We start from the raw sequence: 26,898 nt of genomic DNA on the forward strand, positions 1-26,898 counted from the left end.
TTTGTAATTAATTAATTAACTCTTAAAATGGACATAGCGTTCATGAAAAGAAATAACAACCAGCAGAACTAAACTCCTGTGGGTAACTCCAAAGTGCAGAGAAACTGAGAAAAGTGGATGGTTTTATTTTAATCTCTGGTTGATCGTCCTTCTCTTCTGGTTCCTATGACTGATAACAGAGATGTAGTCTGGGGCTACTGACCATTCTCACTCATAGTAGACCTGAGTTAGGAGTGCAATCATCATCAAGCAGGAATCAGATGAGAGTAGATGAGATGAAAGCTGGTTTTATATACAGGTGAATGGAACAAATACAGCATTAACTGAAGTAAGTGTAAGAGTTTAATACTCATATCATGTTATAACAGATCCTTTCCACGGAATCCTACCCTATTCACCATCTTTTCTCTTCCTCCTTGTTATTTTATTTTGTTTTGTTTTATTTTTTCTTTTCTTTTCTTCCCTGTCCTTTCTTTACCTTTCCGGTCTGCTCTTGTCCTGTCTCCAGAAATTCTTACAAGTACCCAGCACTTTGCTCTTACCCATTTTCTGGTAGCATTAGATGAAATGATCAGAGCAGAATTAGACACCAACGACAGAGAAGTGCAGCCACTGGACTGCTCAACTTGGTGCTCCAGTCGAGCAGGTCAGGGTAATTCACAGATCTCCATTAGAACTTTGGGCTGTCTGCAGGCTACCAAAATTGTTCTGTTGGCCTTCATGTTCTCTTCACATGTAGATAGTTATCACTTTTGACACAGAGGCTACAAATATCAGTCAAGAAACCCAAAACAAATGAGATATCCTCAGGAACCAGAACATACTGTGTTTACACTTAACTGGGCTAAATATTTAATTCACTTTAAAAAGTAACCCTTTTCTGGTCAGTACCTTTAAAGAGGAGGAAACAGGACATCTGGTTTACTTCCTTATCACTACCACCTGGTATGAGAGTAAGCAAGTCTGCACTCTCACATCTAGCAGACACCATGCCTACACTGTTGTTTGGAATCATGGCATGGAACACGACTGTCCAATTTGCAGCAATATTACAGTTCTGGTCTTGGTATGGCATTTGGCCTTCATCTTAATTGCCCTAAGCAATGTTTTACAGCTGCTTTCAGATGCCAGGTCAAGACTGTCAATTTGATAACTAGCACCGTGCCCTCTCTTAAAACTAATGGGAAATACTGGAACTCCCCAGACGTAAAATAAAGCAAAAAGCACAATCAGTGACTGGCACCCCGCTGTTAATTATGCTTCAAATAGTTATGTTCTAGGCTCAGTAGGGAAAGCTATTAAGCCTGCTTCCAGTGTGTTCTTTGTAAAGACAGACTGACCTTTATTTAAATGTAACTGATCACTTGCCAAAGCAGGGAGTGAGAGGTTTAATCCATTTATGGCTCCCATAAGTCCTGCAGACAGGCTTCTCTGAAAATTTCACATGGCATCGTATGCATTAGCTTCCAGTGAGCAAAACAGTATAAAATGAGGTCATTGAATATTACAAATTACTTCCATCATGAGCTTTAGTTATAGCACGTTTTTGCAAAACAACATTTCAGTATTAATAGGCTCCTGACTAAAAATATTCAGATAGCTGCATTAATTCGGACAGCCTTTGACTTTGCAACGAAAAAAAAATATTAGAGCTAATTAGATATGAAGCTGACTTTTTATCTGTCATAAGATTTTGCATAATGTCTGATAAGACTAACTCCTGATGCCCCTGTATTTTCTTTACAAGGGAAACATAAAAACACTTTCAGAACATCACTCACTTCTACACGGCCCTTGAGACTATCCTAAAATGGCAATTGATTTGGAGGACAGTTCAAGCAAACACATGAAGAGGCATCCCCTCATGTGCTTCGCAAAGCCAATGGAAAAATAGTTAGATACCATTCTATTTTAGGCTCGGCCCCTCACTACTCAATCTGTGTGCTGGGAACTGTCATTTTCCTTCGACAGTACGCTCTCAGACTACTGTGCCCATTTGTACAACAGCTATAGAATTCTGATTTACCTCTAGGAAGGCCTGCCTGGATGGCTAGCAGACTTGCATACTGTCCCAACCCCATATACTATGAGTAAAAGATGAAATCTGAACTCATCCACAAATTAGGATGGCTGAGCTATAATGGGATGTACCCAACTTAATGTGCTCATCTAACTACTGACTACAGGCAAAACCTGGAGTGACTATCGCCAGCACTGTCTTATGCTGATCAGGTCTCAGTAACACAGATCAGAGCTGATGATTGGCTCATGGAGGCATTTTGTGAGAATTTCTTTCACTCTTCTCTGATTTTAGTTTCCATTTTTTTTTGCATCCCTAACTGATTTTATTCTCTTGCTAGTGCTATGCCTAACTTATATAATATTAATGAGAACAAGGCAATTTTTCCATTGCAAATAAATTATGTAATTACTTTAACCGATTTTCCCTTTTTACTAGCGACTTAGCCACAAATCTGTAATGATTTGCAGCAATTTGTTCATTATTCACCGTCACTCAGTAAATAACAAATATGAACTCAAACAGCTAATGGGCTACTGGAGATCTTTTGCTGTTGACATTTGCTATTATGATTCACTGGTCGTGCCCTACAGTCAGGCTGTACAACTATGTGCTGAGAACACGGAGTACAAGGGAGGACTGGATTACTTTATGGAAAAGAGATTCTGAATGGGCAAAGGAAAATGTTATAGGAATATGAGAAAGGTATTGGAGGAAATAGGAACCAAAACCTTTTTGTGCTTGCTGTCTTTTTCTACTACTTTGCATTGTAGCAGATACCCCTACCACATGTCTTGGACAACTGAGGACAGAAAATATGACTTTTGTAGACAAGGAAGACCACAAAGCATAGTTATCTATTATTTTGGAGGACCTTAAATTTAGCATGGGCTATTTTGTAATTTTATAAACGAATAACAATATCAGTAATAAAAAGTGATACAGTGCTTTTATGATTAGTCTGAAAATGCTATAAAAAGTTTCATTAGCCTCCTTCATGATCAGGGTTGTGTGCCTGTGTTTGATACTCAAGCAAAAGCACTCTGAATAAAATCTCCCTTAAGGCCCTGAAGTTGCATTCTTTGCACTTCCTTTGGAAGGCAGCGTTTTATGGGCAATTAATTTCATTCATCTCACTTTAGGGCAGCTGCACACAAAGCTTAATGCCCACTGATCTCTGCCTCAGCCATGGTGAATGTTGCACTAGCATGGATGATGCCCACTGACCGCCAGCATTCCAGCTCACAAAGCCCCAGTACAAGCGCAAAGAGCTCCCAAGGCAGCAGGCGGCTCTGGCAGCAAAGCTGGAGAGAGAGGTCCATCTCATCCCTTGTCATGCTTCTCCTCTCCTACCTGAGCCTGCTGCTCGCCTGCTCTTACCAAGGCTCCTGCTCCTAGGGCTGCTCTCTGCACCAGACTAATGGGATGACTGGGATTAGAAGCATTCACGACATTTTTGGAGAGTTACTTTTTAATCCAAGTTGTTTTCCTGACACCAGTGGCATGAAGGATGGGCTGAAAATGGGAATGAGTCATGGCACGATGCACAGAGGTGTCCTTGTGAACTGGACCAGCAAAGCCTGACGTGGAAGCATGGATGTCACTAGGCTTATGTCGGGATCTTGATTTAAGGCTTCTGCCTGTATTGTAATGACTCTATCCTTGCAACACTATCGGTTCAGCTATAGCAATGCAGTTTCACTTAGGTTAATGCAAGTCAGAAATCATCCCAGTGAATGTGAATGCTTGTCTGCAAGAGGAATTTAGTGTGCAGTGAGGAAGTGTGCAAACTTACAGAGCACTGCCTATCTTGCACCAGTGTTCTTTGTGGAAATCTGGAAGAACAACTTAATTCACATTCAAAGTGGAGTGCAATATCATCCACGGAGACAAACACTGGGTGAATTAACATAGAATAGCTAGGATGCTATAAATTCACATCCCATCTTGCTGCCAGCACAGGCAAGCTCTCAGGAACTGCACTTGTGCAAAATTAGTGTGTGGGAGATCAGCATCATATTGCAGGAATTGCCCTTTCCAAAACGATATCTGTAATAACATATGATATAATGAAGGTGCAATGAATTTTCCTAGCTGACAGTATTAAAAATAACAATGTACATTGCTCAGCTGTGTGATTGCTTTCCACAGTAATGTCAACAAAGAGGCTGAGACAATTTCCCTCTGCTGACTTACTTTTTCCAGATAGATCAGTGAGCTCATCAACACTCGTCTTATGAAAAGCCAAGTGAAAACACTAATCCTGTTTCCCTTTGCTACGGGAGTTGTAACTGACCAGTTGCTGAGGACACAGGTGACCTGCTCCAGGTGGCCTCTCCCAGCAGGCATGGTATTAACACAGAACACACCGCAGCTTCACAGTGCCGCTGAATAAGCAGACAGAGCAAGAGAATTTGCATCCAGCTGAAGCAAACATCCAGCTTCAGACCCTTATTTACACTAAAGTAATTACATAATAGAGCAAATCCAGATCCTTTTGCATGCAAACAGAATTAGATCCAAGTCTAACTTGGTTCTAACAACAGGTCTCCCCAGGTTTATCACAATTTAGTGGTGTGGATTGACCTGAACAGCTTAATCGCCATCAGTACACTCCTGCAACACATAAGGAGCATTCTAGATGAAGTTGGTGTCCCATACACTGTGCTGTAACACTGCAGCTTTGTGGTGTGGATGGCAGACACTGCACAGTTGGACATCCCAAGGCATGCAGACTTTCCTGTCCCAAGCAGTTCTGCTGAGCAAAAAAACATCACAGAGTCACAGAATATCCTGAGCTGGAAGGAACCCACAGGGATCACAGAGTCCAACCCCTGGCTCCACACAGCACCACCCAAACCAACCCCTATGTCTGAGAGCACTGTCCAGACGCTCCTTGAACTCCGGCACTGGGGGCCGTGCCCACAGCCCTGTGCATCCCGTTCCATGCCCACCGCCCTGTGGTGCAGCCCCTTTCCCTGCCCCCCAGCTGCCCCTCCCCTGGCACAGCTCCATGCCGTTCCCTCGGGCCCTGTCGCTGTCACACACAGCAGAGCTCAGCGCTGCCCCTCCGCTTCCTCTGAGCAGCTGCAGTCGCCATCAGGTCTCCCCTCAGCTCTTCTGCTGAGCAAACACAGGGGCCTCAGCTGTTTCTAATACATCTTGTCCTCAGGACCCATCACCATCTTTACAGCCCTCCTTCCAATGCCCTGTAAGTCTAACTTGCTGGTTCTATGCTTATCTGGGCATTTCTGGCAATTCACTTGAGTGCTGAGTAACACCTATAGATCACTGACTGTAGGCAGCTGACCATGTTGAATGCGTTCTTCTGTCCAACATAAGTGAAGTGCCAGGCACGCAAGTATTGCCTGACATTTCTTCACAGCTTCAACCACAGGGGCTCAAAGGGCAAGTAAATGTATCTGCAGGTATGGTAACTGGATTAAGGAAAATGCACAAGAGAAAAACAAGATAGGTGGTATTGGATATATGTTGTACAGATCACAATGCCTTTCTTACCCTGCATCATAACTAGATAACAGTACATTTTACATATATATTAATGAGGCTCACTATGCCTGCAGATGTTGATGACTTTATTGGGATATTCCCCTGAAGAGAAGCATACTTCTGAGATTATTTATGTCAGTCTGCTGGGCACTAAGGCACAATAGCAGCAGGTCAGGCTCTGGGGCTGCTTTACATCTGCATACAGCCATTCCCTCTCAATTGCTGGGGCTGATCTCCCCAGGCTCTCTTAGATCCATCCCAGCCAGAAAGGCCTGGATAAGCCCCTGTGGTCCTCAGCATGCTGCTGGGACCACAAACACAAACACCTTGGTGGATTCACACCAAGACAAAAAACCTGCCTCGGTCTCCTGAGAGACTGTCATTGTATTTTGTGCTCTATTTACTTGGCAGGAAACTAAGAGAGATGTTTAATACTAAGCTGTAAGTATCTGCTGTGTTTCACAGCTGTGGGTGGCTGTGCCCACAGGAGCGCAGCAATGCGGAGCAAGCGTCCCTGCACACCACGCAGCACGAGCTGCTGCACGCAGAGAAGAAATCATCAGCTGGTGCTCCGTGCTTTATGCTAGGAGACCACAGCGTTATTTTTAGGTTTAGATCTTGCAGAAAGACTCTCTGGGCTGTTCAGCCTGCGCTCAGATTGCTCAGTGCGTAGGCAGGAAAGCAGTGTGTGTCTTGCAGTCCAGCACAAGGTTTCTGTCTTGTTCGGGTCTTGCGCAGAGCCTCCAAGCACAGCGCAAAAGGGGCTCGCTTGCTCCTAACACCCACACAGATCCGCTGCCTGGCATAGTTTTGATCTCAGCTTTCTGAATGTCTGATTTAATATCCCATCTATCTTCTCTCTGTTTCTAAAGATAATTGTTGAGAATGCAGCACAGGATTAGCACTCTGTGCTTTTGTCTGTTTTGGTCAGGGTTCGCCCTTTCCGAATCACTCTGAACACACATTTGCACAGAGGATATGCTGATGGAAAGGAGCACCCTCACGCTTTCTGTCTTGCTGTAAATACTCAGGATCAGTGACACTGGGGTACAGGATGTGTCCCAGTTATAAACTCCCCAGCACCATCTTTCCTCACAGCAAACAACCAACAGTGGGCAGACGTCTCAGGAGCCAATGCAAAGCACAAGCTAATTTTAAGAGTATGATCTATATGATACCATTGAAACTAAAGTGATTCTAGACACAATTCCTTTGCTCTGAAATCAAGCACACACACAGGAGACAGATGCAGTTATTCCTGTATTTTTTTCTATCTGTTGGGAGAAGAGAAGCAAAGAGCAGAAGTATCTTAAATAACTAGAACTAAACAATGCCTCAGTACTCACAGTCCTCATCTTACTGTGACTGCTAATTAGCAATGACAGTAACATCATTCGTCACTTCTAATTTGTGGTGGATCTGAAAGCTGTACATTATAAAAAGCCATCTTCTCATTTAATAGTGCACTTTCAAACTATGTTTTAAACCAAACCAAATTCAACTCAACTCTCTCAAATCAAACCACTTATTACATAGGTTGCTCCAAAAGTAATGCCTCTTATTTATTTACGTGGGAGCTACAAGAGCAACGAAGAGCAAAATAACACGATTTGATAGAGCAAATCCTCATCTACAAAAGACTGTTTTTCAACAGCTCTGCAATTTTCACTAGCAATGAACAAGAGCCTGCATGCTGCCCTCAGAATAATCTGCACCAGTGGATGTGATTCACTGTCACTGTCACTACTGTTGAAATGCACATCCATCCCTCACTGCACTCACATCTGCTGTTAAGTCTCCAGAAGCATTCAGTAAGTGTCAGTGAATGTCAGTAGGTGCCATTTTTTTCTTCATGAAGGAATTCATCTGTTGCGTGGAACGAAATGTAATGGAATATACTGCTGGGATGGTTTGACCGCTACTGCCATACCACCATCACCTGCTTCTGACATCATGGGCTGACACCACAAAGTAGGAGGCGCTACTTTCAGAGCAGCCCTCATATGACGATATATGGGTAACCCAGCAACTGTGTGGTTAATCTTGAATTGTGCCATTTATTTCAATACGAGTTAAAAAGACTGATTTAGCATTTGGGAAAGTGTTGTGTTTTGCTTGGACCATTATTTTTGGGATTGAAGGAGTGTAATATTTGAGTTTTTGTTGTTACAGTGGTAGCAACAATGTCAGATAAGCACATTTTAAAAACAGGAACACATTTGAGAGAAAACTTGATTGGCTTTTTTATTTTGAGAAAGATAAGAAAAACAAGTTACGGTTCAAAATTTACTTTTAGTTATACAGGGAATATTTCATTCCACTTAAGAATGGGTAAAGGCTTGTTTTGGTGTTTCAATAGCAGACTGTCAAGTCTGTTTAAACGTGTGACTTACTTTGCTCTGTTTTTGGAAAAGACCTGGCAAAAGTTAAAAGTCATATTTCACTCAGCGCCATGGAAGGAGCTGAGCATCTGATTTTAGCTGTTGGAATATTTATATCCATGCGGCACGATCATCTACCCCCTATCTGAACCCTCTGCAGAGCTAACCTGATGGAACTGAAGCGAGCCAGAAGTGCTCAGACTGGCTGGGAGGAGCACATGGGGAGTACAGTGGCCACTTAGGATGGGGAAGTCTAGCACCAGGGTAGCAAAGAAATGACAGGGGTGGCCAACAAGCTTCACCATGATGCGTGGAACTCAAACCTTTCTGGTCAAGGGGATTGTCAGATATAGAGTTAAGTATCACTGGGCTTGTCTTGCATCTGACATGCTTAGATAACTGCAAATGGATTTTCCTTCTGAAGTAAGCTTTCGACAGATTTTATGCACATTGTGTAAAAAAGCCAATTACTTAAAGGTAAATGAAAGCTACCTGCAATCATCTGTGAAAGGTTAACGCTTACCATGCAGCAGAATAGCCAAGTGACACACTGCCTGACAGTTACTGATGGCATAGCAAGGCACAGTGAGCATATCTGGGGCAAAATCAACTTTCACATCTCTCTTGAATTTTTAAGCCCACAAGCCAATCATTTGCTTCTAGGAGGTTTTTCCTTGTGGAACATGGCCCAATGGAATATGGATTAGTTCACTCCGCTTCAAGCTGCCTTTTCTGGTGAGAAAGCTGAAACCAAAACAACTAACTTATACTTATTCCAGTTTAACTTAACGTAATCCATCTCCACCAGAGTCCTCCTCCAGAATGCAGAGATCTCACCACCTGAAAACCACAGCCCCCTGCCATATGCGCCTGTCAGCCACCTCCTGTTTGGGGAATGCCATTTATGAAAGGCACTAAATGCAACAGGGACCTAAAATGAAAAGTTGCATCAACTCCTAATGACTTTCCCCTGGTCTCCATGGAGCATCTGAGTCTAGTATGCAAAGTATCAGAGAATCATGGAAGGGCTTAGGTTGGAAGGAACCTCAAAGCCCACCCAGCCCCAACCCCTGCTATGGGCAGGGCTGCCCCCCACCAGCTCAGGCTGCCCAGGGCCCCATCCAACCTGGTCTTGAGTGCCTCCAGGGATGGGGCACCGCATCTCCTTTTCACAGCTCCTCTTCTCAATAAAGCACTGTATTTCCTGAGTCACTGATATACTTCTGAAGACAAGGAGCCCATACATGTCTGAAGGCTTCACTGGTATCTGTGGTGGTGAAAAGGGAACACGGGTACATGCTGGCCGTGCTGCCATCACATCTGATAGGCTTTACATGCAGTTCTTGCACTGCTCAAGAACGAGTTGGCGTGACAGTGTCTAAAACACTGCCACTGTGTGTATTTTAAACCTGTTTCCATGCCTCAGTGGCTTGTTGGTGTTCAGGTTCCTCAATGGATTTAGGGCAATAGACCTGTCAGGATGAGTGAGAGAGGCTACCAGGTGAAGGATGTGGATCTTCTGCCTGCCTGTAGGTTGAAAGCCATGGCTTGGGTGAGAATAATGTAGTAGGCCAAGGGAGAAGGGCTGCATTATGGGCCCTCCCCTCCAGGAGATGGCTGAGGGACTGCAAAAGATGCCTGGCTGCTCAGAGAGACAAGGAACAAAAAAAAAAAACAACCAACCAACAACCGATTAGGAACGTAACTGAGCAGAGCAGGATTGAATTGGGAAGGCTGAGCAGATGGAGTGACAAAAAAAACAACAACAGTGTGCTTCCAGGGTGTTCCTGGAGCCTTTGGCAGAGCAAAACATGCAAGGGATGAACAGTGGAAATCACTGTGAAAACTGAAGCAGCAGCAATCTTACTGCAGGGTATGGTGGGAAACTATTTGGGAGCTAAGGATGCTACTGAGGAACACTGAGAAAAGGGCTGGAGCAGCGGGTACAGCTATGGCTGAGGAGAAAATGACAAAGGAAACTGGGGAAGAACAAAACACCCCGAGAGCAGTGCTGGGATAAGGGAAGAGAGTGCTGCACCTGGAATGAGAAGATGGGCAAGATCTGTCTCAGGGGGCTGCCCCAAAATGCAACTGAGATGAGGGAGAGGAAAATGGGATGAAGGGCAGCACAGGGTGATGTCCCAGCTGAGAGCAGCACATTTCCTCCAGCAGGCAGGGATGGAGGGTCAGGTTGGCAAGAGAAGTGAGAGAGCTCAGTGCGGGTAATAAAGACAAGAGAGGCTCAGTACGCTTCACATTTTTATTAGCTAACAGCAGAGAAAATGGTGGAAAAATGTTATACAAAGTCAAACATCTGTGTGTCTGTTACCTTTACGTGTGGACTGAAGGGCACTTTGGGAGATGTTTCTTTCTCTCTGTAAATCTTTATATGTAACCAAAGTTGACACTTCGGTTTTAGTGAATATAGAAAACACATGGGTGCTTGATAGGGGAGATAATGAGTGGTTTTAGGGCTTACAAATCTGGCATATGTCACAGTTCCCTAGTGAGGCTGGTACTTGCAAGCTGATCAAAGACCCTGAGCCCTGCTGGCCCAGGTCTGCAGCACTCGTGTTCCCCAGGGGCTGCACACTGGATGCTCTGATCCTTCCTTTGACCTTTGCTGTCCAGCCTCCAGCGTCCCCACGGGCCTGGTGCAGAGCCCCCAGCTCACAGTCCTGCCTCTGTGCTCCCTACAACCCAGTATCCAGAAGCTGCAACCACACTGCAGGAGCTGCTGTGGGTGCTATGACACAGGAGCACGGAGTGAGGGGTACAGTAAGAGCGGGCGCCCATCCCTGTTGTGTAAGCTTTGGCACCAGGCTTGTTCCCCTTCAGTTTACAGCAAGCTTCAAACTCAAGCTGCTCTCCTAACTGCTCGCTGTGTTTCCCATGCCAGTTTTACCTCAGACCTGAGGCTAAATATAAGTGCGTGGAGCGAGCCCTGTGTCTCTCCTGTTTTTGGCAGTGCTTGGCACCACCAACCACTCTACAGAAATGAGCCCTGCTGCCCAGCCGGGGGCTGGGAAAAGCTGCATCCCTCTCCTGTGGGCATCCCCTTAAGGATAGAGGGCAACGCACAGTTTGCTTCTGAGCCCCCATGTCTAGTGTTGTGCTGCACCTGCAGGAGGTGAGAAACTCAGGCCAGAATCTCACTCAGCCATCGTTGCTGCTTGTTCAGTGCCTTGTTTTGTGGCACTTTTTTGTTTTGTTTTGTTTTTGTTTTTTTCTGAGGAAACCGGTATTTTTATAAGATTGGCAGTTATTAAACAACATTTAATACGTAAGGGAAACTTGCAGTGAATGCTTTAGCATCCGTGCCAGACCAAACATCTGTAGATTTCAGTGGAACGGGCAGCAGGAAATCAGAATTGTTTCTGCTTCTCAGCTGGCACAACAACTCAACTACTTTAAATTTGTCTGAATTAGGAAGAATTTGTGTTTTTTTTTTTTTAATATATAATTCTTAGGGTCAAAAGTGGACAAGTATTCCACGTGAACCAGGCACGTGAGTACCTCTGCCCTTACATGACTATGCTAAGCAAGGCAAACGCTAACTCTAAATACGGCCAGATGAATGGTGGGAGCCTGCCAAGCTGATGAGAAGATCCCCACTGGACCTGATGAGCCTTCCCTGGAGAAGAGGGAGGCTGAAGGCAGAGTGCAGCTTGCTGGCCTCCTTGCAGCAGGAATCCCGTACAGGCATTGGGCCTTGGGTGTAGGCAGGCATTGGTGACTGTGTTACCGCAACTCAGTGAGTTACCTTTCATGAGCTGTGCTATTGTAACCTGCCTTAATTAAAGAGGAAAATAAATTAGGAGACGGTGCACTGAAGGTGATTACATCCAAAGCACAGGAGGTTTGAAGTAGTATGTTGTATTTAACAGGTGGGGAAAGCAAAAGATGTTCCTGTCTGTTCACAGTGTCTGAGCTTGGGAGTGCAGCTTGCTTAGCTGTGCTAATTTCAGTGCTTGTAATTGTCCCAGTGGTGCAGGAGCTAAGGACGAACACACACAGAGGCTGGCACCCTTCCCTGCAGATTGCTTGTTCTTGGAAATGGCTGGTGCTGAGGGATGCTAAGGGAAACATGATGGGTAAAAATGAGCATTACAGAGCGCACCGAACCGAGGGTTCTGCAGCCGTACTGTCTAAATGATTAGCACAAACTTATGACTGGACAAAAGACTTGAGCTATTCCGAAAGGAATTCCTGAAAATATGAGAAAGCGTGTAACTGCAAAACATTGCTGACCAGCTTCAATGAACATATCTGGGATGGCATCAAGGGGAACTCAGCAAACAGGAGCAGTGGTGTGACATAAATCGGTCGTTCAGCAAGGACGAGGGTAAACCTCGTGTTGGAACGATCGTTTGTGCAAACACGGCAGAAAGCAGCATGGATGGTTGGTGAATTACCGTGTGCCACAAAACTGAACGCCAACCACTTCAGACTGCTGCAAAAAATGAATGTCATGTGGGGATATATGAACAGGAGTGCCATATGTGAGATGTGTGAAATAATCCTCCCACTCTGCTCGGTGCTGAAAGCCTCAGCCCGAATCCTGCGCCCAGCTCCAGGCACAGCACTCCACGGAGGATGTGGAGCAGCCAAGAGCAATGAGTTTGCTGCAAGGCCAGGAAGAACCACCCGAGGGAAGATGGGATGGAACAGAAGAGGACTGCACAACTGGAAGTGTTCCCAAATATGCCAAGAAAAAGAAAATACGTTGTTTTCCAGATGCTGTGGGTGAATAAGGGCAGCTGAGCTGCGAAAGGGAAATCTGGGTTAGACATGATGCCAATGCTGCAGAGGTAGCACAGTGAGCAACAGCGGGAAGCTCTCCAAGGAGACAGAGCTGGGGAAGACTTCATGTTGTCCTGCAGCAGAGGTCAGACCATGTCTGGGGAGCCCCCTCAATTCACAGTGCTGATGGAAAGTTAAAAATCCTCAGCTGCTACAAGCCAGGGAAACTTCATTAATGATTTATACTTGCAGAGGGGCCTTGCCTGAAATGTGTCCAGCGTAAGCGTTTTTTCTATCTAATTTTTGCTTTAAGCCATGAGATTATGAGTAATAGCTGTGGGACTACACTGTTAGCCAGAAATCCTTTAGCTTTCTAAAGGTCAGTTAATCTATGATCTAATCTGATGGTCACTGAAATTAAGTGGAAGTAGTTCAACCGGCTATAATGTAAAGTGGTTTGTGTCTCCAGCCTTCAACTACCTTGAGCTTAACCATCCTCTGCAAGCAAAGCGACGTATAGGAATGAAACATATTTTGAAATGCATGATGAATCGTGTTGTTTTACTGCAGCAGAAAGAAAGAAAAAAAAAACAAACAGAAAGAAAAGTCATGCCTTTCCAGCTATTATTGTTTTAAAGCAGTTCTCATTAAAAACTCCTAAATGCTGTTAGTGCCTTCTGTTCACCTGTTGATGTTCCCACCCATTGGGAGACCTCAGTGCAGCCAGGGAAGCGTGTGAGATTCCCATGAACACACTGCTCTGCCCTGGCTTGCTCACAGCGAGAGCTGAGCTGTGCGTCTGAAACTCACTAAGCACAACCAGAAACAACATGAAAAACCAAAAGAAAAATAACGAAACAGTTTGGTAGGAGCAGTAGAAGTGTGCCATTTTTCATAACTATCTGTGTATTTAAGGATTCCAAATCTCAGCGTAGCCACTATCAGTCAACTCATGATTTGAAAGGCTGCCCCGGAAAGCAGCAGTTTTGCTCCCCGAAAAGAGGTTATATTTCATATTTCAAAGTAACCTTCCCCAGGCACTTTCCTTTCTGAGTCTGCACTTCAGACTGTTTTCCTGCTATGGCTACTCTTTTTGTAGCTCTACTTACTTTGAGGAAGAGATTGTGCATAAACATAAAAACCCACAAAAGAATACAAAGACCCCGGTCAGAAAGCCTTCGACTCTGACTCCTTGTGCTGTTTCTCCTCTAGATTATGAGGCAGTTTAATTTACACAGATGTCACCTGAAAACAAGAGTGACATGCTGCAGCCGATGCAATGCAGCTGAACTCCCTTTGTCACCAAATACATTCTGCACATTAGCTGGTAGTGTGAGGCACCGAAGTATAGTCTTTAATTATAGTGCAACAATACCGCACGGCCATGGCATAGGAACCTGGTGCTCGGTATAAAAACAGCTGTGCTGAAACGCGATGTATCACTACACGATGTGACTAAGTCAGTGAAGGCACTCTTACTCTTGAAATCTGAAGTATTCCTGAGCACTGATTTTCAGCCGGGGAAGCTGTGATCAAATCAATGCATGTATTATTCTCCACAAATGAACAATGCTGGGAACGAGGGCACATTAAACACCTACGGCGCATGGAGCTTTTCATGCTGTTCATGAACCAAAAACAAACACAGAGGCTGTGAGCTCCCCAAAGCTCCTTCTGCCCCTTGGGAAACCCCCCTGCCTGTCTGGTTGGATGGCAAGCGTCCTGAACTACCAGCACTGACACGAGGGCGTGAGATCGCAGCTTGGGAGCTGCCTGTCCTCCTCCTGCCCTCCTTCCCATCCTCCAGAAAAGATCACGCAGCACAGCGAGGGGCTGCAGCACAACACACAGGGAGCTCCTGCCCTGCATCGCTCTGCTTTGCCAAGGAGCAAGCTCTCCATCCGCCCTTTATTTGTCAGGGCAGTCGATACTGCAAGTCCAGCAAGAGAGCCACGCGCAGGTCTCCTAACGCTGGCCACTGAAACGCAGAGCAGCAGCAGCAGGGCTCCTTGCACCGCGCATGGCAGCAGCACGTACTTGGTCCTCACCACCACGTGGGCACTGCGCCATACAGCAGAAACCCAGAAATAATCGCAACGTCCGGGCACGGCACAAGCTGTTTAGGAAATGAGGTGGTGCGGATTTGGCACGGGGCAGTGTTACAGGGAGCAGATACTGGGAGTCATGCAGTGCTGCTTCTCCGCCGGCTGGGAAAGGCGTCAGGGAGGCACAAACACACAAAAGAGAGAGTAGGAGATAGTTACCTAACATGACGAAGGGGATCCCCAGGAAGGTGGAATTGTATTTCCCACCAGTGAGATTGATGATCCCGGCTGCAGTCAGGGTGGCAAGGGTCACGGTCAGCAATCCCAGCAGGCCAAGCCAGGGTTTGCTGCGGACACAATCCTGCATGGAGCAGCAGAGAATGGCCAAGGTGACCACAAGGACCAAGCTTGTGATCAGGTAGCGTTCTGACACCCTGCTCGTCTTCTGGAAATCCTCCTTCAGCGAAGAAGAAGTGAAAGGATACATTTTGACTTTCCTGTTGGATTTCTGGAAAAGTTCAACAGTGTCACAAAAAATGGATTCCCACTTTTCTGCCACCATGTCATTCAAGGAGTTGATTGCCTGCAAGTAGTAGGTGAGCTGAATGGCTTCTGCAGACTTCACCCGGTCTTTGCTGTGCACAGTAACCCCACCAAGCTGATGCCCGTTATACACTTCCCTGCCATCCTTTAAGTGAGTAATCGGATAAGTGATTGCAAAATTAGTTCGATTAGAAGAACGAGCAGCCTTTAATTCCTCCAGCACATGCACTATGTCGTCCACTATGCATGTCTTGTCATTGTTCAGGATACATATATGGGCAAACGTGTAATTGAAACCAGGTCTTTGCACTTGGATCCTGGTCACAGCAGAGTGCAACTACAAGGGAAAGAGAAATCACAGACGTTATTCATCAGTTCATCCCACTCAGCAGCAGCCAGAGCAACAGCGGCTCGCGGCCTCCGTCCCTCTCCTATTCCAGACAGACAACGGCAGCGAGCGTTCTGGTGGCTGCAGTACTCACGGCACACTCAGCGCAAAAAAAGAAGCATGCATTAAAATAGCAGCGTCACTCTCCTGCGTCCCTTGCTGGTATCGCGGGCAGGTGGGATGGCAAGGACAGCCTGGCTGGCACAGGGGATGCTGTCACGCTGGTGACCCCCTGGCTGCAGTAGGAAGCTGGGGTGCAGCCCGCAGAGGAGGGCTGGGACTATCAGCAAACCTGGAGCTGGCACTGGTTAAACCATCTGCTTTTTGTCTCCCCCTCGACCCCATCAATCCCTCCGCCTACCCGAGAGCGAGAAGTCATAGAACAGTCACCAGTGTTCTCCTCCTTGTTTATCAGAGGAAGCCTTCATTTTAGAGCTCGTGGGCTATCCCTGATTATAGTTTGCTTTCAGGCAGCTTTTAGTGCAGCCCACCTTTTCAAGTTGCTTTGCATCCTGCTGATTTTTTTCCGTGAGCTCTGATCCAAAGCACATTCAGTTATTTTGGAGCATCAAAAGGGCAGAAAGATTACTTTCTTCTGACAAAGTACAGAAAAACCATACAACCCCTTCTGAATCCATTTTAATCAATGCAGAAGAAACAAGACATCTAAAAGACATGAAGGGAAGAGTGCTAACAAGTTGTGGTATTTTTCAGAAGTAGAGCGCTGAGCTTGCTAATGTGAAGAGTCTTAGCAGAGTGCAAGCTGGTTTGGGGGTGTTCTCCTTATGAAATGCAGAGTCCTGAATCATTGCTGTCACTGTGCAACTCCTGGTGAGATGCACGCACTGTGCGAAGGACACTAAGACCTTCCACAAGGGTGCTGCTAAGGACAGGACCACCTCCCTCCCTCTCCCCCAGCCCTGAGTTCCAGTGGCTGAGTGTCCTCTGCTCTCCTGAAGTGGGCATGGGGACACCTGAACCTCATCGTTGGGACCCCCACATGACACTGCTTCTGCTGCCAAGTGCCGGCACCGCCTGAGGCTGGCAGTCCACCTTCAGCTTGTCTCTAGAGTGGGAAAGGCCATTTTCTGCCCTCTGATTTTGAGCAAGACAAAAAGGATGGGCTATGGCAACACAATTCCTTGTTTTGTACCTGCATACAGGTTCCCAAAGAGGACAGTAGGCTGCTGCGCCCAGTAGAGGCTGGGATTAAGTGACATCTAATGGAACTAGTTCCTTCTGAAGAGAAACGCTGATGATAAAGCAGAAGATAGTGCACGGCACAGCAGCACAGCTCATATACTCATCTGGTGACAACAGATGACATGTCTAATACTCAGGGCTAAAATCCTGTAGAACTTAAATGGTTGAAGAGACATCCCTGTGCTATTTCAGATCTATTTGCAGAATAATAAGACCAATGCCATTTGGATGATACTATCAATCTGATTATTTTACAGTTACATCGCATTGTCTGTGATGGAGTATAAATTTAATCAAGCTGCCTCCATTTCTCGGGTTGATATGATGTCATATGTGTAAAAAATACAAAGTTCTTATAATGTCAGCATTTCTCCAGCAGCTTGGAGGTGTGTTTTTTTCCACACTTGAGCAGTTTTTATTTTCTCCAGAAGAACAGTTCAGTACTGACATTAGAAAGACAAGAGCTGAGAAATGAACTGAACTAATGAACCTTTTCATGGCACTGGGAGTATGCAGGACCTTACCACAGTGAGAAAGAAATTTTCCATCTTGGTGGGAGAACGAGTAAATCCCTGTGTGACAGATTAGGGGTTCTCGTACAACCTTCTCTTCTAAAACCATAATAAATTAAGAGATCTGCATGCAAGTGCCAGAGAAACGAGATTGCATTGAAAATTCTTCCCCATCTTTCCAGCTTGCTTTTGCAAAATTCTTCAAGAGCTGTTTTAGAGCGCTGAATTCGAAGGTATGGTTGGGGAAAATGCCCTGGCTTACTGAATCAAAGACAGACGTCTGATTTTAATTTGTTTACAGTGGCAGTTGCTGTATGTATTTCACTGACAATGGTTGTAAAGCCAGATGTCATATAGAGAAGTGCAGCTGAGGACAACTAGGAGCAACAAAAGGACTTTATTGCTCATATTGGATTAACAGTACGACTACTTCAGAAAGGATCCATCAAGTGACACAAAACAGAGGAAGGGGAACTGTCACACAAGTTTTATCAAACTGTGTGCGCTGCTATTTATCTACCCTTCCTCCTTGCTGCATTTGCTTCTGTATACATCTGAACCACTTTCTTTTAATATCTAGGTCATAAAATAACCTCAGCTGTCACAGCAGCCATAACATCTTCAGCGGAAGGCTGAATACTTGTTGCTACTTGGGCACGATGGTTTTGGGCTCAGGGCCCCACACTGCTCCCATCCTGACACAGCAACAGGGCAGCCAGGAGCCTGGGTCTGCCAGCAGTAGTAGGTATGGATTGCCCTGATGGGGACAACGTCATCATGCTCAGTTCTGAACAGCAGGGAACTATATCCTAAATAAATCCACCAGATTCTCATTTACCCAACTGTTTTCTTATCCTTGCTGATCCTATTAGTAGAGATGGAGAGCTAAAAGAATATCAAAGGCTGCCTGAATAGCTTTTCTTGAAGGGAGACACGAACTGCTTGCTCATCGCTCTCAGCCCATTTGGTTAGCAAGCAGTGCAAGTGACCTGGGAGGCAGCTCTCCTCCTGGGAATGCTGCTGGAGTGCTGCAGCACGACGGATGTGCAGCAGTGCTGGAGTTTGCTGGCCACGGCAGCATGCGCTGCTTTTGGCTGAAAGTGCTCAGTCATACAAACATAGACTCATATAATCATAGAATGGTTTGAATCGGAAGGGAGATTTAAAGGTCATCTAGTCCAACTGCCCAGCAATGAACTGGGAAACCTACAGCCAGTTCAGGGAGCTCAGAGACCTAATTCAGCCTCACCTTGAGCGTCTCCAGGGACAGGACACATACCATCTCTCTGGGCAACCTGTGCCAGTGCTTCACTACCCTTACCGTTAAAAACTTTATCCTTATATCCAGTCTGAATCTCTCAGAACAGCAACTTACACCCTTCCCTCTCCATGTTTTGACAGAGCCCATCTCTTGCCATTCCCTCTCCCTTCTAAAACCACTGTTTCTGCGTGTCCCACACTACGGCAGAAATTTCTGGAACAGTGTTTTGTCTTCCTTCAGCCATTTCTGCTTGGTAACACCTTGGTCCTGGCCCTTAAGCCCCATGCTTGCTGGTATGTTCACTTCAAACAGAGTAAATGTGGCTTCAACAGGGAGACAAATCCCCCCCTGCAAGCAGAAGCAGGTGAGGCTTGTGGGCCTGGTGGGGTGCCAGGATGCTGCTTTTTCTCCTCAGTCCATGCAGAAGATCTAAGGACATGAAGGTGGCTAGAGGAAGACCTCTAGATCCACCATGTTGCATAAAAGTCCTTTTTGTAATGAAGAAGCAAGTGTCTGCTGCCAGGGTTTGGTGGCTCGCTCAGACTATAAGGACCTTCCTACAAGGCACACATATCCTGTCACAGCAGGGAGGGCTCAGAAGCTGCCGATTCACCTGCAAAATGCTCTGATCCCAGAAACCCTCTCGGGCCATGTTTTGTCATCTGCTAGCCCAATAAAAGCCCACGAGGGCCCAGCTCCTCATCTGCGCAGTACAGGGAGGCAGGGACCATCAGTGGGTCCAACACAGACCTCCATGCAGCCTGCATGGAGGTTGCAGGTGAGGCCCATAAATGTGTCAGTTTCATCAAGCTCTCATTTCATAGAATCACAGAATGGCTTAGGTTGGAAGTGACTCTAAAGCCACCCAGCTCCAACCCTTGCCATCAGCAGGGCTGCCCCCCCACCAGCTCAGGCTGCATCTGGGCCCATCTAACCCAGCCTGGAGCACCTCCAGGGATGGGGCACCACACCTTCTCTGGGCAGCTGTGCCTGTGCCTTACTACTCTATTTCTCATCCCATTTCTCACTTATGGAAGGACATCCTGACCATGGGAGCTGAGTGAGCCACCAGTTGCAGTCTGAAGGGTGCACGCAGCTAGCCTGTGCTTGTCATACAGCCTGTGAGAACGTGTCTGGCTTTTCTGCAGAGCAGTGCTGTGCAGTGTTTTATAGGTGACATTACTCATCATAAGGACCTGAACACGCTTTGTTACTTGACATATTGTCGATGAACGGCCAACTAGATAAAACTAGTGAGATATACGTATGTCTTCCCCTATTGCAAATGAGCTGGCACGTAGAGTCATGTTTTACTCATGGGAGTAGGATCTTTGCCATACCGTATTATATTGCCTTCGCTAACATTTGATTCTTTCAGTCTCTGTCTGATGGTTAAAACTAAATATGAGCTTCACCTTTTTCAGTGTTGCCAACTCATTATTTTTTTAGTGTCGTTTTTACCAAATCTGTGGTTTCTTAGAGCACCATTGGCACCTGAAGTGTGGTTTTTTTTCAGGAACTTCAGTTTTCACTGCAAAAAGAAATGTCTGATCACACAGTGTGGAGGAAGGCCTGAGATGGCTCAGAAATAAAGTAATGAGTGAACTCATTACGTATTACTGCTTAAAATCCCAGCTCTGATTTGAGCTCTGAACTGTTTTCTAGTTTGAAACAGTGGTTTTCAATGCAGGCTTCACCCTCATGCAAAGGCGGCTCACTCTTTAGGTAATTTTTATGGGTTACCTGTGCCAAGGAAAATGAAGAGTGAAGACTTTTCTTGGACTGCCATAAATTTCATCGCTTCCTCTATGATCTCAGTAATCTTTGTCATGTCCTATCTTTGCAGAGCGTTTTTTTATTCACTTTGAGAGACTGCCTCAGTGAAAAAGTGAAAGGTTTACATGAGAGAAAAGACTGACAGAACTCTCAGCTTAATTCACAAAAGAAAACACTGCGGGCTCTGTAGACACGGGCAGAATTAAACTACTAGGAAGGTATTTTAGCCAGAAGGGGATGTGGACAGGGAAGTCAAGGAGCTTCTAAGAAGGGCCAGGCCTTGGGTCCAGCCTGGACACCTGGGTCCAATGATATCTGTCAGTAAATTCATGGCCTTCAGCAGTTAATTCAGGAATCCAGAGGTTGCTGGCACCAGCAACCTCTCAACCAAGAATGGGGGCTGCATGCACTGCCAAGGGAATAGGCTGTCTGATCGTAATGGCTTGAAAAACACATTACAAATCGTAGCTGGACGCATTTTCCAGCAGACCTACAATCAGATTTTCCTGTAAAGATGCTAAGATAATAATTATGTAAGCGAAGCATTTTTACAACTGATTTTCCAGCTGCCCAAAATACTGTGGACCGTATCTTCCCCGAACAATCTTCACGTAAATAAAATCTACAATTGTTCAAAGCGCAAGGCATCAACTGAGGGGTAACTACTGCTGCTCAAACATGTATGTTGGCAGATACACGGCCATGTACACATTTCTGACTGTCCTCTTGGTAACTACAGATAATTGTGAGCTAAGACATTTCTACACTGAAGCGGAGAAACTTTCCTAACGAATGTGATCTTAATTCTGACCAGCAGCAGAGCAAGTCCACCTGGATTCGTTTCACCAAGACAAATACAGTCTGGTTTGGGCTGTATTTCTCAGTCTGCAACTGGAGGATGTGACACATTGGCAGCACAAGTCCCTTAGGTAGAGCCTGGCCAAGGGCTCTGAAACCCACTTCTCATGATTGGCACATAGAGGAAGACTTCACTTTTGCTGCTGATCACACATCAGCTTGTCCAGTGGCCTCCACAAACATCAGGTCTCTCTGTCCTTACGGCACCTCTTGGGGGGCAGATGATGCAGTGGCCACCCTCACTAAGGGCTCCTCCAGTTGAGGTATGGCACATGGCTCTTACTTCATTGCAAAACCTCTAGAGCTGCAAGTTCACAGTCCGTCATGTTAATCAATGTATCTGCTCCTTGTCCTCTCCCTGAGCAGGAGTGAAGGGGTTCTCCTGTATACTCCAACGTCAAGGCCATTTTTCAAATCACTTAGGAAGCCTCTGTGTGGCCATGCTAGCCAGCTGCACTCCTGCTGTACCACCTAGACTCCGGTAGCCAGGTCTCGGTGGCCACACTGTGTGGCAGTCCCTGACCTCCGGGTCCTGCTCTGGAGCGTGACCTCCCCTTAAGAGGTTCTGTCCTCTCAAGCACTGTGCCACAGGAGGCAGGACGTGGTGCAATGACCACATGTCTGGGGGCTGCCCCTCTGCAGCATGCCGCTGGCCGTCCTTCTTCCCTGGCTGCGCCCAGATCTCACCTGTGTATCTTAATTCTCATCTGTTTTCGCATAAGATACGTTTTAGCCCTGCAGCATTGTGCTGCTATGACAACAGGCTTGCACTTCTGCTGCTTTCACACCCTTGTTTTTCTTGTATTAGGACTCTTCCCCTCATCTTACAGCCTTGCTCTGAAGACATGACTTCATCCTTTAATTTTTGTAGCAGAATTCATTATTTGTTCTGCTGACAATTCCTTTAGAAGCGCCGTCAGCGCAGGAGCTATGCAGAGAAGGTGGAGACTACTTATCCACTGCTAGATCTGCAGCTGGCTGTCTGCATCCAGGCATTCAGAAGTAGAGAAGTTTTGAAATGCAGGGTCGGGTTCTTACGCTAGTCAGAGCTGCACCAAACCCAGCCCTCAGTTCTGCTACAGCCAGCACCGAAACAATAGCTCCAGCATGCCATGTTGGTACAGCAAAGTAATTAGAGATAACACAAACATGGGAACATAAACATAGCTGTTTCCTCCACGAGTTTCCTCGCATGTAGAAAATAAATGAGGAAATCCGGGCTGGCTGTGGACAGAGTGTGCAGGTACACATGGGCACAGACACAGTAATTTAAGGGGTAGAGGGAAGAAAAGAAAACCCAAACAAGTACGAGGTCTGCGAAAATTTAGAGTTCAACTGTCTTGTTTTGCAACAATCACAAGTTATGCAGCGCTCAGATAAATGTGTCCTTATACATCCAATTTCAGTATTAGCTTATATGTGCCAATAAGTATTTAAGCAGCTAACTATATCTACTGACGGCCAGTTCATAGGAAAGAGGCAGTGCATAACCAGAGTCTGAAACTCTGCAGTCAGGACAGGTTTCTTTAAGAAATAAACCATCATCTACAGATTTTCATACAGGCAAACTGTAAATACAGTCCTTTTCAGTACGGAATGTCACATTTCATTCCCTTTTCATCTATGCATCTTAAGTACAGCTATTGGCAAAAAATAATAATAATAATAGTACTGTGTTAATGTAATGAACAATAATAAAATTGGAAGACAGGATATCCTTCTGAAAAGAAAAAAAAAATAAGGGAAGCTTTCATTAAGAAAAATAAATTAGATTGTAGAATAATGCAGTTAACTCACTGTAACTATGGAGGAATGAAGAGGCTGAAAATGATGGGTGTCTCAAATCCTGGATGTACTTTCAAGGGTTCAAAACACCTAGTCAGGTCTGCATTTCCTGTGAGCCTGCGTGCCCTGAACCTGCCAAGTTTCTAGCTGCAGGTAGAAATACAGCAATGACCTGGTACGGGGCTGCTCTTACACTCTGTTCAGGCTGGATTCTAGGCTTAGATGAGTCGTACAGTAATTATACGATCTCTTGAACTTCTGCAGGATGGTGCACACCAAATATCCAAATTATTTTTGTTTTTGCAAACGTTTCTTGGAAATACAGGGGTAAGAGCAGATCATCTTCAGTTGGGCGTCAGTGCTTCAAAATCTTTCTTTCATTTGACAGAGTGAAATCTTGAGGAAGAAAGAGGCCCTGCACACTGACAGCTAGTGCCTTGTGCCCAGCTGTGAAGCACAGTTTCATCGCTTCCCTCCAGTATCTCTCAGCTTCACGATCATCTCTTGCCCACCAAGACTCTCCAGAGGCTTTAGTTGGATCATTTGTTCAAGGCCAGAGAATCAGGACAGGTTTAGATTTCTCTTTCTCTCTTCTACAGATGCCCACACCACCTGGAAACATGACGGATGGCAGGCACAAAAACAGTTCAAGCATTTATGGAGAGAGTTATGGGAATTACGGATGGAGATTTACTCAATTTAATCAAAACTACTATAAAAAGGAAGCCACATGCTTCCTTGCTAATGAGCAACACAGTCTCGCATGGAGCAGCTCCTGCCTGGGGCACAAGCCTGGGGTCTGGGCATGGGGCTGGTCCCTTCATCACCTGTGCCAGCCAGCCGGCAGGCTGCTGTGCAGCTGTGGCACCTGAAGCATCTTGGGCTGACAGCGTGCCCTTCAGAACTGCACTGCGCTAACGACAGCACTTCAGAGAAGCCACCAAAGAACTTATCACGATAATGAATGAATTAATTAGGGTATTACAGTGACTAACTTTTGACAGTGCCACTAAGTTTCAGCTGTTCAGAGCCCAAAACTTCATGTCTCTTTACCAAGGGGATGATAATGGAAGCTCACTTCTTCCTCTGCCGCAGACAGAACATCTCTTCTTTCCCCTCCGTGAGAGCGGGGCAGCAGTAGCAGTCCTGGGCACTCCCTGTCTGGTGAGGTAGGGGACAGCAGGTCAGAGAGCCCAGAAAAGCTCTTCCTTGCGGAGGCCACGCTCCCCCAGGAAAGGGGAGGTGAGCAGTGTAATAGCACTCACAGGTGGGATGACACTGACGAGCAGCTCCTAGATGTGCCTGGCTTTGCCCTGGAGTATGGGGGCATTTTTTAGATGGTTTTGCTCCCTTCTGCCCTCCAAGCATGGATACGTGTGTAGGAGAACCTTGATGGCCCCTCTCCCTGCCTCCTCCTCTAGGTGAGCCCTGCTGACACAGAATGATACGGCCCTGCGTCGCAGCCAGCACGGTGACACAGGGAGCCAGGAGCTCTCCTTCCCGGGTGGCTGCGCTGACCTGCTGGGCACCTCGGGCTGCACAGACAGAAACACAGCTGAGACAAGGGATGGGATCTGTTCTGCAGGAGACACGCTGGGATTAATTAGTTAAGTATGGAGTTGGAAATAATGCATCAACGATGCCTGACAACGTCAGATTAACAGTATGAGTAAACAGGCAAACGGCAATGGTGTTCATTATCTCGCCAAATAAGAAATAATCATTCAGTTGGCAAATTCTGTCTGTTAAAAAATGAGGCAGCGTTAAATGCTGACAACTTTCTAAGTTATGGCTCTTTGGCTGATATGATAAATCTGACGCAGAAGTTTGCTCGTGGAGAGCTTCAGCGTAGCATTTATTTGTGTGTCACTGTGCTATCGATAGAACCACAGATCTCCAGAGAAAGCAGTGCAGAGCAAAAAATCCATTGCCATCATTAGCCTATGACTGAGTAACCGTGCGTGCTGGATGCGGATGCAATCCACGGCACAAGGAAATGAAGGAATGAAAACCGCCTCTGGAGTTTTCTTGCTCGGTGGTGACATACATCTCAGTGCTTGCGCTCGGCAGCGCGGCGTGCCCATCACTGCTGGGCAATACAGTGAAAAAGGGAAACAGAGCACACGGAGGGACACCGCACTACAGCTCTGTGCATGGCTACAGTTGAAAGAAAACAGCCATGAGCCCACCGTAACAGTTATTGCAGTGCTTAGCCAGGGGTGCATCTCCCCAGAGTCCCCATACGCGCTATCTGCGCCCATGTTCTCGCCTGGGAAGGGGCACTCCCCAGAGCCTCCGAACAGAATTTACGCCGATTCCGCACGCTCTGACAGCCCGACATCGGGGAGGGAAGCGGTGCCGAGCCCCGGGGCTTTCCGTACACAGTAGAGCAACAGAGCGGACGTGGGGCTGAGCCTGCCACACCTCTGGGCTCTGCGCACCATCCGAGCCCTGCCCGGTGAGCTCGACACCCTCCCGGCACACGCTCGCTCCCGTCCTCCCCGCTCCGACACCGCGGCGCAACGCTCCGGCACACGCTGCGGGGAACGTCCCGCTCCGCGCCGCGGGCAGACAGATGCTGTCAGCGCTGCCGGCTGCTCTTGCCGTGGGAGACGGCTCGGTGCTGCCCTTCGCCGCGCCTCCAGCCGCTCCGGCGGAGTTTCCCGAGCCGCCCCAACTCGGATCAAACACGCGCGAGCGCAGGGAAGGAGCGCGGGGCCGGCGGCGCGGTGCCCCCTGCGCGCATCCCAACTGTTGCGGGAGGCGGCGGGGGCCGCGGTTACCTTGAGGATGAGATCGGTGTGGTGCTGGTCCAGCATGTTGGCCTTGCGGAAGGAGGTGATGATCACCCGGCCGTAGCGCCCCGGCGTCTGCAGGTCGGAGTAGAGCCGGTGCTTGGAGCGGTTCACCGGGAAGAGGCTGTCCACCAGGTTCCGCTCGATCTTGGCCAGGCTGTGGGTGGGGGCCAGGAGGTGCTCCACGCTCTCCTCCACCTGATAGCGGCTGAAGCTGGCGCCCAGCAGGATGGAGATGAGCACGGGCGCCGAAGCGAAGAACACCGGGTGGCTGGCGACGAAGTGGCCGAGCCGGGAGAAGGACGTCCCCAGCCCCCTGTGCAAGACCTGCCGCAACATCCTAGTGCGGATGGCGCGCAGGAGGGCGAGCGCCGCTCCGGGGCCCCCGCGGCTCCCCCACGGCCCCCGCAAGACCATGGGGCGGCCCCGCCGGGCGCCGCCTCCCCGCCGGCCGCGGCTGCGGGGGGCCGGGGGCCGCCGCCGCGCGTCTGCGTGCGGCCGTGCGGGGCGCGCCGCCTCCCTCCCGCCTGCGCGCGCGGGGCAGCCGAGGCGCTCCTGCCTGTGGCCGCCGGGCGGCCGCGCGGACCGCGGGGAGGGGACGGGAGGGGGGCCGCCCCGCCGCCGCCCCTGGCCGCCCCTGGCCGCGGGCAGCGGCCGGCGCCGCTCGCCGCTCCCTGCCCCCGCCGCGGAGTTGGCGCGGGCGCGGGGCCGCCCGCAGAGTGCTGACTAATCCCCCGGCCGCGGCGGGCGGGGCGGGCGCGGATAACCCTCCGCGGCGCCCCCGCCGCCGGCGCCCTCCGCCGAGGGGCCACGCCGGGCGGCGCCTCCCGCCGGGGCCGCGCTCGGGACGCCGCGCCGCGCCCCGCCCCGCCCGGCTGCCGCCCGGCCCCGCCCGCCGCGCCGCCACATCCCCGCCCGCCTCGGCGAGCCCGGGCGGCCCCGACGGGCTGCGGAGGGCGGCCGCTCCCCGCGCGGGGTGCCGACGGCGCTTCGCGGCGGTCCTCCTTCCGCAGAGCCGCCTCCGGGCGCGGACGGAGCGCCCTCCGCCGCCTCGGGGTGCCCGACGGCGCGCCCCGGT

General features: G+C 47.9%; 1 protein-coding gene across 1 annotated transcript in view; it reads right to left on the reverse strand.

Annotated features, from left to right (window-relative positions):
* The window catches only part of PTCHD1 (patched domain containing 1), a 40,761-nt gene extending 14,493 nt beyond the window's left edge, over positions 1–26,268 (reverse strand). The window contains exons 1-2 of the mRNA XM_072329324.1: positions 25,809–26,268; positions 14,919–15,579 (exon numbers count right to left, since the gene is read on the reverse strand). Coding sequence (XP_072185425.1) covers positions 14,919–15,579; positions 25,809–26,237 — 1,090 coding nt within the window. The 5' untranslated portion in view covers positions 26,238–26,268. The remainder of the gene's footprint in view (positions 1–14,918; positions 15,580–25,808) is intronic.
* Between the last annotated feature and the right edge of the window lie 630 nt (positions 26,269–26,898).

Source organism: Excalfactoria chinensis, chromosome 1, assembly GCF_039878825.1.
Source record: "Excalfactoria chinensis isolate bCotChi1 chromosome 1, bCotChi1.hap2, whole genome shotgun sequence".
In the NCBI taxonomy this organism is placed as follows: domain Eukaryota; kingdom Metazoa; phylum Chordata; class Aves; order Galliformes; family Phasianidae; genus Excalfactoria; species Excalfactoria chinensis.